The sequence below is a fragment of the Dipodomys ordii genome, unplaced genomic scaffold, assembly GCF_000151885.1.
Source record: "Dipodomys ordii isolate 6190 unplaced genomic scaffold, Dord_2.0 Scaffold1, whole genome shotgun sequence".
Classification (NCBI taxonomy): domain Eukaryota; kingdom Metazoa; phylum Chordata; class Mammalia; order Rodentia; family Heteromyidae; genus Dipodomys; species Dipodomys ordii.
The window spans coordinates 40131353-40152360 of NW_012267217.1; the positions used below are offsets into that span (position 1 = coordinate 40131353).

Below are 21008 nucleotides of genomic sequence, written 5' to 3' on the forward strand. Positions count from 1 at the left end.
CTGTTTACTAAATGTGGTAATTGACCTACTTACAAAGGTGAAAAGGCAGGTGGCTGGTTTTTTTTTTTAAATCACCAACCTCCCCCCTATTCCTCTCATGGAAACACAAGTCACTTTTCAGTCTTCTAGACATTGGTTATATCAGAGGATTCAAATGCTATCTGTGGGAAATCTTTTAGCTCTGTTACCTTGCTCATAAGCAGCAAAGTACCATCGCACCTCAAATCTCACTCTTTATGTTGGCCTGTTGTCAAGCAGGAGTTGTGAGGGAATGAGGTTTGAGGTTACTGCTTCCTGTCTCCACACCTATAGCTAGTGTAGCTGCTGGGAAAGGCTTTGAAAAGCAAAGCACTAAATTCATCATCAAAACAACTTATCAATTCAGTTAAATAAATGTCCATCAAGCTACTCTTCAAAAAGACAATTAATAGGTTAACAATATTTCTCTTTTAACTAGTAGGTTCGACCTAAGGAGACCTTGCCTAAATGCTTACAAGAAGGAAAATCAAATATTTGCAGGGAAAGAGCAGTTCTGTCAAAACCAAATAGTCTATGAAACATGCTTATTGCATTCTTTATTGCAAAATAAGTCCCTAAATTATTGAAGTACTATGGATTTGTAGAAATGTCAAGAACCAAATACATATCTAGACCAACTGTTAGTTGATATTTCAATTATCAGTTACTTTGATTTCTCTCTTAAACACTCTAGTCCTATAGAGTAAGGGTTGTATAGTTTTACATGTGATCTCTTTTAAGAAAAAAATAGGAATCAAAATGATTATGTATACTTGAAGTAATAATGATCACACATATTCAATGTTACTTAAAGTAGTTGTTATCTTTACCACCAAAGTAAATTTCTTTCATTTAATGCCTCTTAAAATTAGATATCGATAATGAAGTCCTATGAAATAGTTTCTTGTTTCAACTTTTCTTAAATATTCACACGGATCAAGGTGGGGAGCAAGTGTTGTATGGATATAACTATTTAGAAAAAACAAGAAGTTTGTTGTATATTGTGGTGAATCCTATAATCCTGGCATTCAGGAGGTAGAGGCAGGAGGGCCAAACGTTCAAGGTCAAACTGAACTACATAGTTCACATATTAGCATCAAGCAAGCAAACTATTTCAAATACAGTACCTATGTTTAAGGGCCAGTGAATTTAAGTATTAGCATTAACATAGAGGAGAGAGGATAAACACTGACAGATACAGCTACTGATAGGAATGATGAAGCTGGATTACCATTTTCCACTCAATAATTACTTAAGGAGATCCTGTTATTCTCACAGTATTCTCTTAAGAAGAGAATAAGCTTATAGAAAACTCACATGAGTGAGAAAAAGAAAACCAAATCAAAACATGAAATGAGATGTTCCAAAGACAGAAGCTGACCAGGTGGAAAATACGTGACACAGAAAGTAGTATCTTGAGAGCTAGGAAGGAGACGGTAGGCCATGGAGGTAGTGAATCAAGTGTGGGAGTGGGAATGTTTGCATGTGTCTGGGGATAGTGATTTAGATGGTCTGGCTCTTTAAGATTTTAGTTTAAGAAAATGGAGTTGGAAAATCCTATGGATGCCTATGAACTTGAGAATAAGAGGTCAGGCTTCATATATTAGGTTTATGTTTCATAAACGTGACTACAATTTAGAATTCCATGGGAAACATTAGGAATACTGATGCCAAGCTGGGTACCAGTGGCTCAGGCCTGTAAACCTAGCTACTCAGAAGGCTGAGATCTGAGGTTGGAGGTTTGATGCCAGCCTGGGATGGACAGTCTATGTCCATCTCCCACTAACCAGCAAAAAGCCAGAAGTAGAAGTGTGGCTCAAGTGTGGCTGGCAAAGTGCCAGCCTTGAATGAGAAAGCCACATGAGAGCACGAAATTCTGAGTTCAAGCCCCACGACTGGCACAAAATAAGAAGGAAAGAAGGAAGGAAGGAAGGAAGGAAGGAAGGAAGGAAGGAAGGAAGGAAGGAAGGAAGGTAGGCAGGCAGGCAGGCAGGCAGGCAGGCTGATGCTTCAATCTTATACCCAGAGATTCTGATTTAACTCTCCTGGCAATCAAAGTTTTATAAGTTTTTAAGTGATTCTAATAGGTGGTCAGGTTGAGACCTCTGTTTGACCAATTTGGTTTCAGCATCAATTGAATATTAGAATCCACAGGGGAAATGTTTGAGACAAAGCCAAAAACAACACAGAAAATAGTTTCAAACCAAATGGACTTGGTTAAGAGAATTGATTTAAAAATGTAAAAGTGCTAGTCATACAGCAACAAAAACACAGTTCAGTTCACAAATGGAGAAATTATTACAGTACCCATTTCTTTGGAAAGGGTTTACAAATAGCATCATTCATCATTACAGAGATGCACATCAAGCCATGGAGAGATAACACTTGATACACATGAATGTGGCTTTGAGAAAAGAGAGACAATAAGAAGTGTTGGTAAGAAAGTAGAGAAAATGGAACCTGTGTATAGGGTTGGTGGGAATGTGACATGGAAATGGAACAGTTGTTAGGGCAAACATTCCTGCAAGTCCTCCAAAAACTGAACACAAAATTATCATATGACTCAGCAATTCCACTACTGGTGTATATCTAAGAGACAACACACACACACACACACACACACACACACACATACACACACACACACACTATAAACACAAATGTTCAGTGTGGCCTTATTTGAAGTAAGGAGGTTAGGTCTGGCATGTGCCATATTGCCCACATGGTCTAGCATCTTGTCTTCATGCTGGGGGAAGAAAACCCCCTGCCCATCACCTGCCTCCCAGGTGATGGGCATGTCCGGACCCCTGGAGGCAGGGGCAGACACTTGGCTGATAGGTTACTGAATCTGTCAGTCTAGTGCCTGGGACTGGGAATTTCCTGAGGATCAGGCCCCTGCGTTGACCTATTTAGGCCTGGACCAGTCTAGCCAAGAGGTAATGCCATGCGTGTCTCTGAGATCGTGTCCTGTGTCCTGTCTCCTGGCTCATCTCCAGTCATCATGGTGTCCCAATAAAGCTCTCGTTGAGCGGAATTGGCTTATTGGTATTTTTTGTTATTTCCTTCCTCTTTAGTATGTTTCCTAGCTGTGTTATATGTATTTGCATGCTGCAGGCCTTTGTAACATGGGAGACCTGCAGCCTGTTAACTGTATAATAAAGACTTGAATATTCTATATTTTAAAATGTTACAACATATTAACAATAACCTAAAAGTGATTAATGGAAATCCAAAATGTGGTATATTCAGATAGTGGAATTTTGTTTGGCCATAAGAAGCAATAGAGTTCTGACACATATTATACATATTACACACATGAATATTATACATATTACACACATGAATATTATACATATTACACACCTTGAAAACATTATGCTAAGTGAAAGAAACTAGGTATAAAAAGCTTTGTATTGTATGATTCTATTGATATCAATTGTCTTCAGTAGGAAAACACACAGATATAGAATAGCCCAACTGAGAAGAATGCACAGAAAGGAGATTACTTGCTTCCCAAAGTTAAAAAAGAGAGGAATAGAGATGACTTAATGAATTGGAAATTCCCTTGTGGGGAAATGAAAATGTCTTGGAATCACATTGCGGTGATCCACCCACAATTTTGTGAATAGACTATTTAAAAAATAACAACCATTGAACTGAACACTCATTTACAGCACATCACCACCACCATCCTTACTTGTACTAATTAAATCAGAATTTATGGGAATGGGAGAATATGGACATGTTTTCTCTCTAAAATTTCTAATGTTTATATATATATGTGTGTGTGTATATATATATACATATATATATATATAAACTACTATTGTACATCATGACACAAACCTAGAATTTGAGTTTTATGTCTTGTACTCAAGCAAAATAAAACTTCAGAGTACATGAATTTAAACTCAGGTTAAATGGGGGTAGGGGAGAGAATGGCAAGAGGTGGCACTGTTCAAAATGCATTAAACATATAAATTAGCATGCTGAATAGAAACCCCTTTGTATGACTATTTAAAATAATTATAAATGAATTTAAAGCAAATAAACCTAGGTTAAATTATAAATTTCATTTTAACAGATTCTGATTCTATTTGACCTTTCAAGTATGAATGTGGGTGTTACTTAAAGTAATCTTTTTTTGAAAAAGACAAAAAGATGATTACTAGCAATCTCCCAAAACAATAGCAAGAATGTTTTTGTTTGTATTGAAATTTAAATTGAAAACAAAAATGCTATTAGTTTACTTCTGAAAAGTTGAGGTCAAAACCCCTGTGAGTCCTTTGGTTGCAAAGTTGACTCTCACTGATTCTTCTAAGTGTTTCTTAGGTGGTGTGGGTGACTTGTGTCTTTAGTTCTGTTTTTGCTCATTATTTCCTTAGTGACTTTAGACAAACTGTTTGATGTTTAGGCCTCTGAAGTCATTTTTTAAAAGAAGGAATATGTTGTCATGTGGTAGCAATGGGGATAGACAGAGAAACAATGTCAATATGTTCTTTATAGAATTGATAACATAGCTGCACTTCCTTTGCTTTAAAAGGAGACACTGACGTGTTGCTCCTTTATCTGGATAGCATGAAGGTAGAAGGAGATCTAGATACAATAGCTCTTGTTGAATGCTTTATCCTCTGAGACTTAAGGGAACATCTATACAAAACTCTTGGGGATGCTGCTCTCTGAATTTGTTATGGAAAAATAAATAAAATAATAATAAGTAACTTCCTGGATTACATCCTCGCTTACCTTTTTATCCCACTCTTGGAATGTCCAATGATCAAAGTCAGAAAGTTCCAAAACTTTTAAATGCATTCATAAAATCTAGTCTTACAAGTTAAAAACAAAAATTTTTGTACATTAGTGTCAGACTTCCAAGGATATCACTTAATCAGGAATTCAGCCCAGTGTGTGATGAACATCTTAGGAATCTCAATACAGATTCAAAATCTCCCTGTGTATGGCTGTGGTGCTCATTGTAAGAAAAGAAAAGAAAAAAGCAGAAAGGTCAACCCAACAGATCAACAGGCTTTATTTGGGCTGAAAACCTGGGAAGGGCCACCAAGTCTTCTTCAGCCTGGCTGAAGAGGTGCATCCCCTTTAAAACGAGGGTCTCTGTTATTAGGCAGAAAAAGTGAAGTCAGGTGGAGCAGACGGAAGTGGGGTGAGATGGAGGTGGGGTGGGAGAGCAATCTTATTTTAACTGAGGAGTTTCAAGTTCTCAACAGCTTCTGTGTCCACCAGGGGCATCAGTGCCAGATGTGGCCTTGGTCTCAGGCTCTCTTCCAAGACCTCTTGGTGCCTTTGTTTAGGGGCAAGGAGAGGGGAAATGGTTCAGTGGTGTTGGCAGCCAGGACAGTTCTAAGATACAGCTGTCAGGGGGAAAGGTGAGTGCTTTCAATTCATTTTTCATCACTTACTGCCAACAGAAGGCCTCATTTTACCTTCCAGGTAGAACAGGCTCCTTGGGCCATTTAAAGGAGGATGAATACATTACCAAAATGTGAACTTTTAAAACTGGGTACAACATATCACTCCAAGAGATAGTGTAACTTTATCTGCCAAGAGAAAGTCTTTGCTGGGAGATCTATTTCTTTGATTAATTAATCCATTTAATTTCAAGGAAAGAACATTTTTATATTCTGGTTCTAAATACATGATTTTTTTTCCTCTAGAAAATAAGATTTTGGTGAAGCAGTCACCCTTGCTTGTGGTAGATGACAATGAGGTCAACCTGAGCTGCAAGTATACCTACAATCTCTTCTCAAAGGAGTTCCGGGCATCTCTGTATAAAGGGCTGGACAACGCTGTGGAAGTCTGTGTTGTGAATGGCAATTTTTCCCATCAGCTTCAGTTTCACTCAAATACTGGGTTCAACTGTGATGGGAATTTAAGCAATGAAACAGTGACTTTCTACCTCCGGAATTTATATGTTAACCAAACAGATATTTACTTCTGCAAGATTGAGGTCATGTATCCTCCTCCTTACCTCGACAATGAGAGGAGCAATGGGACCATTATCCATATTAAAGGTAATATGTGAACGTAATATGTAAAGGTAATATGTGAAGCCGACCCTTGTACCACCCTGAAGTCCTACCCCTGGACCACCCTGGAGTCCTGCAAACTAGGTGATGATGGTAGAAATGAGGTAGAATAGTCCCAAGTGGGATCAATGCTAATAAAGATCAATCATGTTCTTTTTTTTTGTAATTTTTTTTTTTACTTTAGAAAAGATTGAATTTGGGCTGGGAAGGTGGCTCAGTGGTAGAGCGCTTGCCTTGTATGCCTGAGGCCCTGGGTTCGATTCCTGCGCTGTGGCTCCAAGTGGTAGAGCGCTAGCCTTGAGCTGAAGAGCTGAGGAACAGCGCCCAGGCCCAGAGTTCAGGCCCCACCACTGACCAAAAAAAAGAAAAGATTGAATTTTTTTTCCATACCTTTACTTTCCTTTGTTGACATTGATTGGTAGATGGGAGATGACATTATGGTCAATAGGAAAGATCCCATAAAATATTCTAAATTTGAGAGGGTCATGGGGGGGCGGGTAAAGTACAATATAAGCCTAGGTGTCTTTGAGGAAGCAGCTGAGTGGCATGGGTCAGGACTCAGGAAGAATGGGTTCTGTTTCAAAGGAACTGTCTTTTTGTGCTGCATGGTCTTTCTCTGTTCAGTGCTTTTCCATTTCTCCAAACACACAAAGAATGATGGACTAGGACAGGAGATACGATGTAAAATTTGATAACAATCAACTTTGTTGGACAATGCTTCGTGTCATCAAGTGCAGTATTATTAGACAGTACTAATTAATCAGAGGAAATAAAGTCCACTGAGCTTATATTGAGGTTAAATTCTCTGAAAACATTGGGGAGAAAAATTATAAGATTCTCAAGCTCAGAAAAATACAATTTATTTATCAATACAGAAACATAAAAGAGGTCTTCAGAGAGATACTTAGTTACACTTTGTGGCTACACAATATCTTTCCTTTTCTATAGAATGTTAAGCAAGAAGGTATATGCTCAGTTTTATATTTAATACTGGCATAATTTCTATAAATGCTTGTTCTCCTATCCCGAAACAGAGATCTACTGGAGAAAAATCAAATACTGAATAAGGAATGAACCATTCATGGAATATGTCAGAATAATTTTGTGTTTTGGCAAAATGGAGCCAATTAATGTGAGAATGTTACTGAAACTCATTTAAATTTCTAATATCCATAATGCCCAAGCACAGACAGACACAGTGAGTCATGTCTATAATTCCAGCTACTCAGTCAGCAGAGATTAAGAGGACTGAAGCTTAAGGTAAACCAGGCACAAAGTTAGTGAGACCCATCCCCATATCAACAAACAAGCTAAGCATGATGGTACATGTCTGTAATACCAGCTACACGGAGGCATAGGTAGGAAAATTTCAGCCCAAGGCTAGGAAAAAAAAGTGTGAGACCATATCTAAAAAAATCACTAAAGCAAAAAAGATTGAGTGTGATTCAAAAGGTAAAGATTTTCCTAGAGAATATAAGGTCCTCAGTTCAATTCCTAGTACTGACAAAACAAACAAAAAGAAGTCTATACCTAATAATCTTGATTTAAAAAGAACATTTTAAAAGCTAAGAATTTTGCCCATATAAATGCTATAATCCTTTGTACAACTACTTATATCCTAATATATATAATATAACCATAATATATACTAATATATATAATATACTTATGTATATATAGGCACATATAAACAAACTTCCTCCAATAATTTAATGTGTAACCAGGTTTAAAAATGCTCAGAATAGCCTGGTGCCGGTGGCTCATGCCTGTAATCCTAGCTACTTTGGAGGCTGAGAGCTGAAGATCTCAGATCTCAAAGCCAGCCTGGATATTGATAAATCTGTGCTATTATTACCTCCAGTTAACTACCCAAAAAAGCCAGAAGAGGAGCTGTTGCTCAAGCGGTAGAGTATTAGTCTTGATCAACAAAGCTCAGATAGTGCTCAGGCCCTGAATTCAAGTCCCAGAACTGGCACATCCCCACAAAAATGACATGTATGCTCTGATTACTAGTTCACTACTCTGACTGCCATACTATGCTGCTTTTCCTAAGGCTTGAAAACATGTGTATCATTTTACTTACTTCAAAAAGACAGTGTAGGTCTAGATGATTAGGCAGCTAATGGGAGAGATAGAATGAGGTTGGGTTGAAGTCATTAGAACCAGTCATTTTGAATCATACAGTGAGTGGACTCCACAAACTAAATCTAACTTTTCTTGAAAACTGAGCTAGTCCATTTAGGAGTAGTTACTAATAGTTTCATGTCTTCCATGTTCTTCTCTGGGGTGATGTGAACTTAACTGTCATTTCCATGGTGTTAGATCCATTCTGTTCTGTTTTCCAGAGAAACATCATTGTCCTGATCTCCAGCCTTCTGAGCCTAAACCCTTTTGGGTATTGGTGGTGGTTGATGGAATCCTGGCTTTCTACAGCTTTCTAGTAACTGTGGCCCTTTGTGTTTTCTGGGTAAGAGAAGCAACACAGCTTTTATGCAATTTTTCCACTGCACATACAATCTGAACATATCAAGAAACGATTCTATTTATTATAGCTTTGATGGGTGTGAGAGACAGCCCTGGATTCAGTCATGCTTTTGGATTATCTGGCCTTAGCTCCTGTTCCTTCTCCTTCTCCTCCTCCTCCTCCTCCTTCCTCCTCCTGTTCATCATTATCTTTGTCTTCTTTTTAATATATATATATATTTATTGTAAAGATACTGTACAGAGGGGTTACAGTTACATGAGTAAGATAATGAGTACAATTCCTCTTGAGCATTGTTACCTCCTCCTTTGTTTTTCCCCTATCATCCCTCCCCCAACCCCATGCTTGAAGTTGTAAAGTTTGTTTTTAACATAGTGTCTTGTACATCTCATTGTTACAATGGGTCAACCTGTTCTTCATCTCGTTTTCCTTTTTGCCCTGCCTCCACCTCTACCACCTCCTCCTTTTCCTCCTCTTCCTCCTCATTATACAAGAGCCTTTCAGTCTTAGATCATCTTAGTCCTTTTGACCTCTTACTAACATTTGCTTCTTCATTATTCCCTACAAGTTACCTGTAGTTCAGAAGACCCTTGGGGGAAAGCAGGGAACAAAAAGACTTCTTGTCCCTGGGAATTCTATTTGTTTTTTACATTACAATTTACTCCAGATGTTTGGTGAATGATTCAATGGTAAAAACAACAACTTTTATGCCTTTATACATTTACGACCTTCAGCATAGATTTATAATGAATATTTTATACATCTGTCCTTTAATATAGAAAACAGAAGAGTTACAGAATGAGAGTAATAATGCTACTTTAAACCTTTAGCTAGGTGCTTACCTTTCTCAATGCTATTTATTCTGTATGGTGCTTTCAGTTTCCATCTTGTGTGTTTCCCTGAAAAACGAAATGAGAAGCATTTCTTGGAAGGACTGTCCTCCAAACTCTCTGAGACTTTGCATACCATAAGTTTTCCTTTGCTTTTAAAGGGTACTTTTGCTATTTAAAATTGCTGGTTTATAGGATTATTTTTCTTTCAACAATTTGAAAGTAGTGTTTTTGTTAGTACAAAAAGTCAAATTTTTATACTGGTAGCATCTTGGGAATTTTCCCAATTTGCCCTCTACAATTTGCCCAATTTTTATGGGGAGAGCCAAATTCTGCCTCCGATGTTAGTTGAAAACTTTCATCTTTCTGGATCTTGGGTGGGTCTTCATTCTAGGTATCTTCCAGATTTGTGGTCTTCATTCTAGGTATCTTCCAGATTTTAGCCTTCTTAGTTGGTATTTTTTCCCCTTCTAATCCCTGGCCATTGACTTCTTATGCCTGTTTCTAGTCCTCACATTGAGAATCTCAACTTCTTAATCTAATGACCAGATGTCGTGGCCCCTTGGGAGCCATATGCTGATCTGGGAAAGGCTGGCCTAAATCTAAGAAATTTACTAGCTTTGTGAGAAGTAGTTTGGGAACTGCTTTAACTTTCAGTGGCCAAATGAGTTCTTTCCATCATTTAGAAATTATGGTAAATATGTGTTCAAATATTAGTTTTTAAAATGAGGAGCTAATTTCCTGAGTAATTACAGTCCCACCAAATAAAACAAACACAGCTTCTCACTTTTAATGAATTTAAGCAATTAACTTTCAAATCAACATACATCATAGATGTTATGAGTTTTCTTTGGCAGTCCTATTAATTGCTAATCATGTTCGTCTTGTTTATCTCAAAACAAACTTACTTTGGTTTTATTCTATCTCCCAGACTCCTGTTGAGTTAGGCAGTATCAGTGACATGTCCTCTGTAAACTCGTGTAGTCAAACCAGATTATCTAATAAGAATACCCTTTAAGTGCACCTCAAAAATAGGTCTGTGTCTCTTCTAACTAATGGGTACAAATAGCAATATGTCTACACTTCGCAGTATGATGTATAATTTTTATCTTGGGCCATCATTTCCTGCTGCTGTTATTTAAACAACAAGCACCTTGATGAGCTCGGCATCTAGGCCATGAGGGATCTCTAGGGTTTAGCCACTTCCTGGGAAATTTACTGGGCTCCTATTTTTGTCTAGTCTATAGCTTGCTTGGTGAAAGTTGCTATTTTCTGTTACTTCCTGAGGGCCCATGATACGCTACTGTAGGCTGTTCTAGGCTGAGTGGGTTTCTGGGAACAGCTGCAGATTCTATCTCAGTTCTTGACCTGAGGTTGACATTTGAGTAAATAAAAACCTCTTGGTCAGGCTATCATGGACAAGCACCTGCTATTCTCACTCACTGTTCACTTAGCTTAGTAATAATCCATTCCATGTAGCCTTTTAAAATCATGATCTTCAAAGGAACTTTTAAAATCATGCTCTTCTCTGCTACATGGGAAATGCAATGTGGGAAATGTGGACAGTGTATGGTCAGGTACCATTGCCTTTAAATCCAGTACATTCTTGAAGACCATTTCCTTTCTGCTTTTTTTGAGGGGTGGGAAAAGGGTTGGGGTTTGAATTCAGGGCCCCACATTTGCTAGGCTGGCACTCTCTACTACTTGAGCCATAATCTCCAGCCTTGGTTTTAGCTGGTTATTTTGGAGATGGAGTCTCACAGACTTTTCTGCTGTTGCTGGCTTCAAACCATGATCCTCCAGATCTCAGCATCTTAGGTAGCTAGGATGACTGATGTGAGCCATGGGTGCCAGACTTATTGTTGTTGTTGTTTTAAATGGATTGACTTGTGTATGTTCTGTGTGTTCCTGTTAACTCCCAGGAAACAAGCAAATAAGGCAGAGTAGTAGTAAGGGCAAAGGAGGAGTGTCCCTGAGAGGGAGGGCAGAGGGCACTGACACACAGGCCCATAGTGGGGTACTCTGGGCACAGGTATTTGCATATGTTGGATACACAGAGCCACTGTGAGTTGTGGGTACTATTCCCAGTCATGTTATTTCTATCCTAATGTTATTTTCATCCTAACGTTGCATTTAGACTGGATAGTAGTAATCAAATTTACTTAATGATAATACTGTGAGGATAAGATGTAAGCTGATTGCAGATTTTCATCATCTTTGTGTGTAACATGGGGTACCTCAGCGAAAAGACATCTTTATTACTGGGACCTCCTTGTGAACTATAATTTCATCCTTGTCCAGAGACCAGAATTGTTAGTTGGGGATTTGGCAAAGGGCTTCTCTAGGGTTAGAGTAAGTGCTAAAAATGATTCCTGGGCTATCAGTAGCAGCATTTACACCCTATTTGGGGCAAGCATTTCATTGGCTTAACATTGCTCTCACGTAACTTGATGCCCAAGACAGTCCTAGACTTTTATTTATAGAAAGGATGTAGAATCAAGCTATTTGAAGAGCAGTATCACAGGCTTGGCTTTCACATGTTCTTCCATCTGAACAAATTTTCCAATTATATTTGCTATCTTTTCTTCTTTGGACCAGGTAGAAAGGCTAGCTAGCATCTCATGGACCAAAGCTGAATTTATACCCTTTTCTTTCAAATTTACTTCTCCTATTATTGTGCATTATACCTTCATGTGGAACACTTTGTCTTCTAGTTACCTAGGCTCAAACTATCAAACATCTTTTAGTGTAAGAAGGAACCAGGTAGCCTAGCAATATGTGTTCCAATTTGGTGACATATTTTATATTCATTGTTTTCCTGTCATCCCATTATTTTTTATGGCCATATTATTTAGATGAGGATTTTCTAATCTTGATACCATTGATGATTTGGGTTAGGTAATTTGTTGTTGTAGGACTTGCCCTGTGCATAGTAGTTTGCTTAATAGCATTTCTGGCTACTACTCTGTACATGCTAGTGACAACCCTTCCTGTTCTGACACTTAGAAATGTCTTTGCAATGCTTGATAAGAAATGTACTCGTTATCTTGCCCATGTGATTGTAACTGCTCTGTACGGTATTCTCACAATAAAAAAATAAAAAAATAAAAAAAAGAAATGTCTTTGGACCTTGCCAACTGTCCTTTGGGACAGTTAAGGCTTAGGAGGTCTGACTTGGGTAACTATATCTATGGGGTGTCATTTTTTTGATATGAGGAACACAAGGAAGAAATCAATTTTAGGAGAAGATCTTGACATTTGTTTTGGACCTGTTAGATATAGCATACTTTTGAAATCTAGTCCAGACATAAACATTCAGATGAGTAGGTGGTAATTGAACCTGAGAATGTGAATGAGGATTGTCTAGGGAGAGAGGACAAAATAACTAGATGAGGAGAAAATCTAATATTGAATGGCTAGAGAAGGATGAGCCCACAAGAGCCAGAAAAGGAGACACAGAGGTAGGATGAAACTGGGATGTCACAGAAGGCAAAGAAGAGTATTAAAAATAATAATAAAAGGAACAAGCCTGGCACTGGTGGCTCACTCCTGCAATCCTAGCTACTCAAGAGGCTGAGATCTGAGGATTGAAGTTCAAAGCCAGCCCAGGCAAGAAAGTCTGTGAGACTCTTATCTCCTATTAACCACCTGAAAACTGGAAGTGGAACTGTGGCTCAACTGTTATAGCACTCACCTTGAGCTGAAGAGCTGAGGGACAGTGACCAGGCCCAGAGTTCAAGCCCCATTACTGACCAAAAAAAAAAAAAAAAAGGAGCAAGTAATCAGTAACAGCTTTCCTTGGCATCGTAACTGGGATTGGTTCTTCAAGCACCAAAAAATTGAGAGACACTCAAATATCTTCTATAAAATGCATAAACTTTATATAATCTCTAGATTACTTATCCTACTTAATACGCTATGTATAGAGCATATATATACTATATATGTATATACATACTATATATACTATATATGTTGGCAGTTCTATTGTTCAAGGAACAATGACAAGAATATCATTTTGAGTATTTTCTCTGTGTTATTAATTGAGTCTATAGATAAAGAGCCTATGATATGGAGGACTAGCCATGTAGAATGGTGGTGAGAGTTCAAGAAAATATGGCTGAAAACTTGTTAGTAGTTTTCAAATCTTATACTCTTTTGGCAAGGAAGGTGTGAAGGCTCAGATAGGAGTGCATGGAAATGAGGCCAGGGCTAAAGTCATTCATTCTTTTAGTTATTCAGACCTCGATGTCAGTTATGTCCAGTGTGTCTACTCATGCATTAGGCCTCTGTGCCTAGAAATAAACGTTGTTTTCCATGGCAGAGAATTCTGAATCCAGATATTCAGATAAATCTCTACTTTTAGAAATTTTATGGATGTTTTATCACAATACAAATCTTGTCATTACATTGATCCAGAAATGATACTCTTAGCTCCCAGTCATAGCCTCCAGTCAAAAGCTTTGCCACAATTCATGGTGTGCTTAACCCTGGCTCCACATTCATCTTGACTTTTAATTCCTACTATGGATCGAAATTTAGTTTGAAATAATGGTGGATACATTATTGTCTCTATAGAACTCTGTACACACAAGGAAATAGATGTAGCTAGTTGTCTAGTACTGTAATTTGATTTGATTTGATTTAATTTGACTCCACTGTTGTGAAGTTATGATTATTCCAGACTCTGGAGGAGTTGAGGGTTTTTTTCTAATTAATTGTAAGAAAAATGTTATATAAATGACTAATGTAAGGAAACTGTAATGTGAACACTTAACCAATTTTGAACAGCAAGGGTTTTCAAATAGTATTTAAATACCAATAGATACACTTTTGCAATTCAGGTCAAATGATGCACGGAGATACATTTTGTTTTCTAAAATATTTCTTTTGGTTTAGATTTCACCAGTTAATGTAGAAGAGCTAATAGGTTTGAATAGTCTTTATCCAAGTGCATAGTACTTCAGAAATGCTAGTCATCTGGGTCATCAGGAAGTTGATGTCCTGAATAGATGTGCCCAAGTCTTAGAACTTCTCCTTAGAACATCTTCTTAATGTCCTTCCATGTTGACCTTTCTCTTTTCTGCAGATGAATAGTAAAACCAAAAGGCTCCTTCAGAGTGACTACATGAACATGACTCCCCGAAGGCCTGGGCCCACCCGCAGGCACTACCAGCCCTACGCTCCAACAAGAGACTTTGCAGCATACCGCCCCTGACAGGGCTGCCTATCCAGAAGCCAGTTGGCTGGCGCCCCTCCAACTACTCAACACCACTGCTCTGGATAGGAAAGCATCACCTCATTTTCAGCCAGCCACCTTGTTAGGCCACCAAGCCAATTGTTCTTGAACATCTGGGCTATATTTTAAGATCATCTTGACACTGCAATGAAGTTAAGTTCCTGTGACAGGCTAAGTCTTGCTTTGTTAAGACCCCAATTCAAGCTTATCATATATTTATTGACTTGATCAAGAACTTAGAGAAGTCAACAAAAAGTGAGTGGATTCTCTCAGCTTTGAATTCTGCTCCTAGACTGCTGGGTGAGACAAGTTCCTTCCACATTTGTTTCCCATCTCAGTCCAGCAAGGTATGATATTCAAAGATATTTTAGATGGAGAAGAAAGCTTAGAAAATAATTTCCTTTGGTTAAATAGATATTTAGGGTAGGTTAAACTGAGGGAGAAGGTAGTGTCACTAAATAGTTTTAAACTGTTAAAACACTTTCTTCCTTATGAAATGAGCCACTTGGTTGTTATATAATGCTATTTTCCTGTTAAAATCATGTGGACTTTAATGAATTCTGACCATGTCAGTTTAAGTCACAGAATTCCCTCAAAACATAGGTAGACTTGCTTTCTTCATTCCCAGTGATGAGAATTTTAATGTTCACAGTATGACTTCAAAAGAATGGAAGAATCCTCTCACACAAAGAAGAATGTGTCCAAAAATAAGGTCACATTATGTCAAAATGATTTGAATACTATGATGGATTATTTGTTCAGCAGCACATGCTAGCCAAGCTGCTGCGTTTCAACTTTGTACGGTTGTTCTCTTTGTGTGGAAATCGGAAGTGAGATACATAGAACACCCATAAGGGAAGAGATGATATTGTGAAAGGGGGAGGTTAGTGTCTATTAAGATACAAGCGATGAGTTCCAAGAAATTTCTTCTGAAAAAGGGATTGAAGCAATTCTTGCCATGTGCTAATGTCTGCATTGAGTGGACACTTTTCCAGAAGGCACCAAATAGAAGAATCCTTGGTGTAAGAGTTCCTTTATAGAAACTTTCAGCACTCCAGAATTCTGTGGGTTCAGTTACCCAGGTACCCAGGAGAAACATTGGCATGGAGTATGACTCTTGAAACAATGTCAAAATGCTCTAAAAAGATCTGATCTTGGAATGACTATGGATATTTTTCTGCTTCCAGTTTGGGTCAACTGAAATATACCTAAGGACCCTGAAGACTAGCTGTACTGCCTCCATTATCATTTGTTCAGTACTTTGGTTTATTCATGTACTATAGGAGCCTATGTTTTAGAGGTAGAAGTGTTTCAAATCTCATCACTATTTGAATGGCCTCAGGCAAGTCACTGGTCACCTAAGACTCTTCAATTGTAAAATGGACATAATGATCACAAATATCTATCTGTCCTTGTATTATAATCTCCAAGAGGGCATGGCTACTGTCATGACAGTCAAGGCATACTGTCAAGATACCATCCTAGTCTTTATTCTTGAGTATAATATTTTTACTTATTATCATATAGGTAAATTACATGTAGAAATTAAATGGGACAATGAGAACATCAAAATCCCCAATTTTTCTATTTCTTGAACTATTGTATCTTGTAATGAAATGTAAGGCATTTTCCCCACTTTGTATATAAAGAAGTCTTAATTATGTTTTAATGTGGGAAGGAGAGGAGTCTTAGGAATTTTATGCTTCTGACAGGAAATATTGTACTCTGATTTTTAAAAATCTCTTCTGTTTTTTGTATTTAATTAATCCAGAGAAGATCAAGTTCACCAGTAGTTGTTTGATGGACTGCTATTTTACATGTGCACTTGTGTCTAAGGCCAACCTCTTGGCACACAGAGTTCTTCAATCCAAGTTATCTGATTATATATTTAAAATTGATAGAGCTAGAGAATTTGTAGAAATGGCAGTAGCAAAAAAAATAAACACTTTTTTTGTGAACATGGAAAGATTTGATCTTTGGCAATAAGTGGTTTTGTCTTCTAACTGGAAATGTAGGTTTACTAAAGATGAATCACACTTGAGATTTTTCTTACTCATGCTGAACATAACCAAACCAAAGTCATGTTATGTAGGGAAGTCCATTTTCACTATTAGTGTGAACCTAGAAAAAGTTGAAAAACAGTGGTTGGAGTAATGCTTTTTGCAGTTTCAGATATGATAATTGTGAAAAAACAGCATCATTTGCTATGATTACTGTAAGAGTTTATAATTCATGATATTTCTGTATTTTTTATTTGGGAGCTGAGTATGTAAATTTGGAGGCTGAGCATGTAAACCTATAAAGACAAAGTATCCATTACATCTTTTGCACCTAGCGCTAAAATTACCACACTATCATATACTTGTTTTTAATTTTGTGTTTAAATATTGTCTTCAGGGCATGTATCCTTTCTGGTTTACCAATACCTGCATTTAGGCCAGACTCTCATATGTTAATTTCACTTCAAGCAAGGTATACAGTTGGTTTATTTGCTTAGTTTCAGTCACAGTTTCTCATCAGGCTAATAGTTTACCTCACTGAAGGCTCAGGCTGGACTTACATGTACATTCTGTGTGATGTAAATGCTCTGTGAGAAAACTCACAGTTCAGTCTTGAATCAGTCAGACACCTGTCAGCATGGACATTTTAATGGCTTTTTTGATTATTAAATGATGTCATTCCTCATCCCAGCCTTTTTGCATTGTCAGATGGAAATTTCAGCAGCCTTGGGGACTGATCCCAAGGTACTAAATTCAACTCCATGCTGGAAGTTAGAGATGATATCAGTAATGGATGTAGAACCAAGATAGCACTTCCCCAGGACTGCTATTAACCCACATCAATGAGAGTAGCATAGCTTCCTGCAAGGTCTAGACTCAGTGAATCTTGTACCTGCAAGGTCATTTGAGGCTCGATGAATCTCTCTCTGCCTCTCTGTCTCTGTCTCTCTTCTGCCCCTCCCCATGTTTATGCATATTTTTTTTTGACATATTCTTCTTCAAATATCCCAGGCATGTTCCCACCTTAAGGCCTTCACATATAGATAGTACTTTTCTAGAAGGTTCTTCCCTAAATATCTACCTGGCTGATATCTTCTGCTTACTTTCTTGCTTATTTTTTCTCTATAATATTTTATCATCTTTACACTAGTCATGTTATTGATTTGCTTATTGCTTCCCTCCCCCAAACTAGACTGTAAGCTCCATAAGGGAGAGGATTCCATCTGTTTTGCTTATTGCCCAGTATGCAATAAATATTTGGTGGCTGACAAAATGAATTTCATATGGGTTTATGAATTGATGGTCCAACAAAATGGTCTAATCACACTCTGAGAAGGAGCAAACTAATTCATATGATTAAAGTCATATTTATAAGAGAAATACATAAAGCACATGTAAAGCATCTGGTGAAAGAGAATCTTGTAGCTATGTTACCTACATTTTAGAATTTTTTTTGCAGTCTGGAAAACTATGTTAAAGAAGTCAAAACTAAGAGCAAGTTTATTTTCCATGGAAGTCATGTTTCCTCTTATTGGAGTATCGACCATGCTTTAACTATATGATTAGACTAATCCTCTGAAAATGTTGTTTTTGTTGTTAAAACTGCTTTCTCCTACTGAAGCTCTGCTCTTTCCTATGAAATGATCTTACACCAACAAATTCTATAAATTTCTGGCTCTGATTCAAGAAGAGCTCACAAATGGAAATTTGAGGACAGAAAATGTAAGCATCTTCACCTGTCATGCTCATGTCATAACTGAGCTCTTAGATAACTCTCAACAGTTTCAAAGTAAAAGCATGAATAACAAACCAATAAAACTTGCAGCACTTGGAGAAAGAATTAGATTCAGATGCAGAGAGTAACAGGGGGAATTTTATCTAAGTATATTATATATATGTATGGAAATATTGTGAGATACCCTTTCATGAAATTAATATATGCCAATGAAAAATTTTAAAAATCAACTTTATTCAACACATACGCATTCGAGTACTAACTTGTAGGTAGGGAAGGCCCTTGAACAACAGACAGAACTTTCCTGAATATTCACAGAGCAGTTCCAGTTTCCTTGGTTGCAAATTTTAGTCTAAGAATCAAATAGGTGGACCAGGAGTTGTTAAATAAAGTGTAATAAAGGCAACAACAGCTTGGAAAAGATGTATAGTCACTCATGAATGGTTCATCAGGACTAATGAACTGCAAAAGGATAAGATTGGTTAAAACAATCCTGGCTAGTAAATAGATCTTCATAATAAGCTGTCCTTTTACTGTATTAATAAAAATTTTAAAAGAAACAAAAAATACTCATTTATTCTAGTACCTTGACACTTGAGTTCAAGATGGAAACCGATGTGAACGTCATTTCTTCACCTGACAGACCTTCCACCATGTTCTGGATACAAAAATATATGAGCTATGTAAATGCCCACAATCCTGAGTTCACTCCTTTCCTCCAGTCTGAGAAAAAAAGAATTCACTCCCTTTTAAGCAGCAGATCTGCCTTCTCTTCCCCTCATCTGGAATAGAAATGATGGAAGGGTGAGAAAAATCAGAGGAGAAATGTCTGAATCTGTTGTACCACAATAAGCAGGGGTAACTAGGATGCTCTGGAAGCCACTGGATGTTGCTGGATGTTTTCATAACTAAAGTCTTATTGTTCTACTTAGGCTTTGCCCAAAGCCTTATATTTCAGAAGCATTCCTTGAAGTTTGTCCTCGAAGTTTGGATCTTCAAGAACACATTGGAGGGGCCAGATCTCCCCATTCTCTCTTGTCTAGCCTTCCAGGAATAAGGTGCACTTTTCCCTTTGAAGATTCAGAGGCTGCCAGTGCACAGGACCTCAGGCCAGTGTCCAGAGCAGAATGACTCACTTTCTCAGCATGCCTTTTGTTAAACATCTCAGGGTGTTGACATTGGGCCCAATGCTTGAAAATCACTTGGGATGAAATTCGGATGATCGAAGAATGTATCAGTTTTACTCAGCTGATGTTACTCTTGGAACAACAACCAAGGGCCAAAATGTCTGCTTCAAAGACCATTCTTTTTATTTGGCCATGTAAACTCTGTATAAGGGTCTGGAGTGCCAGATTCTCAAGAGAGGATAAGTCATTATAAAAGGTAATTGATCTCAGGGCAAGAGGATTGGATTTTTACTTGTATTTCATTGGGCAGAGCTATCTCAGTGATAGATTTAAATGTTTCTCTGTCTCCAAAGAAGAAACTATGAGCTGGGTGGAAATGTCAGTTGAGGCCCAAGAGTAGCAAACAGCTTTGTTTTCCTATAGCTGTGGTTTTACATGGTGGTGATGACACACGAAGATGAAAATGTGCAGCATGAACTCCAGTTGTTATCTGTGTGAGCATCTCTGCCAATGCTGAGGGATATGTGTGGGTGTCACCTGCAGAGAGAGAGAGAGAGAGAGAGAGAGAGAGAGGAGAGAGTGCCGCCATTTCAGAAAGAAGAGTCAGTTAATAAACATCATCAGTGACAAGTGATGTTGCTTATTTCATGAACTTCATATCAATTTCCTTTCTCATGTTAATGTCCATATCTGTATTTAATACCTGAACTGAATTTATGAGTATCTGGTGACTAAGGGAAAGGGTGGAAAAAATGGCCTTGAATGAATTTCTCCCGCTTTATACGTGGCATTGTGGGTAAAGAGTCTTAGGAACTACAGAAGATAGATACTTCCACAGAAGATAGAAATATTGTGTATATCTGTATAGTGTGTGCCCTGCTCAAGGCCTCTAATGATGGTGATAAGGGCTGAAATCCACTCAGGATCCTCTTAGGAAGGATGCACCTGCTTCTTAAAGGAGTCTGAAGGTGCCTGTCTCTAATATGTCCTGGGGACTACGGTGGTCCTAACAGAATGTTAACCTTTCTGCTGCTAGGTAACAGAGCTTTGTATCCTCAAACCAGAAAATACCTACCAATGCATATCAATTAAAGCAAAATAAAACAAAATAGGTTCTTAATACCATAAACATTTCTCTCCTGAGTCCCTTCTTTAGATTTTCCTTCCTGTTGTCTCTGCATACTTTCATATATTCTTGACATATATTGGGTGAGTTTAGCAAGGTGAGAACAAACTTCCTGGTTTAGATCTCAAAGGAAAAACAAATAGGTTTTGGTGACCTGTAAAATACTAGGTGTGGGATTAGTTCTGGGGATTAACTTTTCAGTTAATGGAGGAGTCTACACATATTTCCCAGTGCCTAGTACCATGAGTGGACTAGAGTAAGTTACTTCATCTCATTCTTGTTTTTGTTTTTGTTTTTTTTTTGGAGTCCGGTTGTGGGGCTTGAACTCTGGGCCTGGGCGCTGTCCCTCAGCTCTTCAGCTCAAGGCTAGCACTCTACCACTTGAGCCACAACACCACTTCCGGCTT

The 21008-nt window shown here is 37.9% G+C and overlaps 1 protein-coding gene across 1 annotated transcript in view; it reads left to right on the plus strand.

Annotated features, from left to right (window-relative positions):
* The window catches only part of Cd28 (CD28 molecule), a 34030-nt gene extending 13426 nt beyond the window's left edge, over positions 1–20604 (plus strand). Inside the window, exons 2-4 of the mRNA XM_013010050.1 lie at positions 5691–6047; positions 8408–8529; positions 14464–20604. Coding sequence (XP_012865504.1) covers positions 5691–6047; positions 8408–8529; positions 14464–14592 — 608 coding nt within the window. The 3' untranslated portion in view covers positions 14593–20604. The remainder of the gene's footprint in view (positions 1–5690; positions 6048–8407; positions 8530–14463) is intronic.
* The last annotated feature ends 404 nt before the right edge of the window (positions 20605–21008 follow it).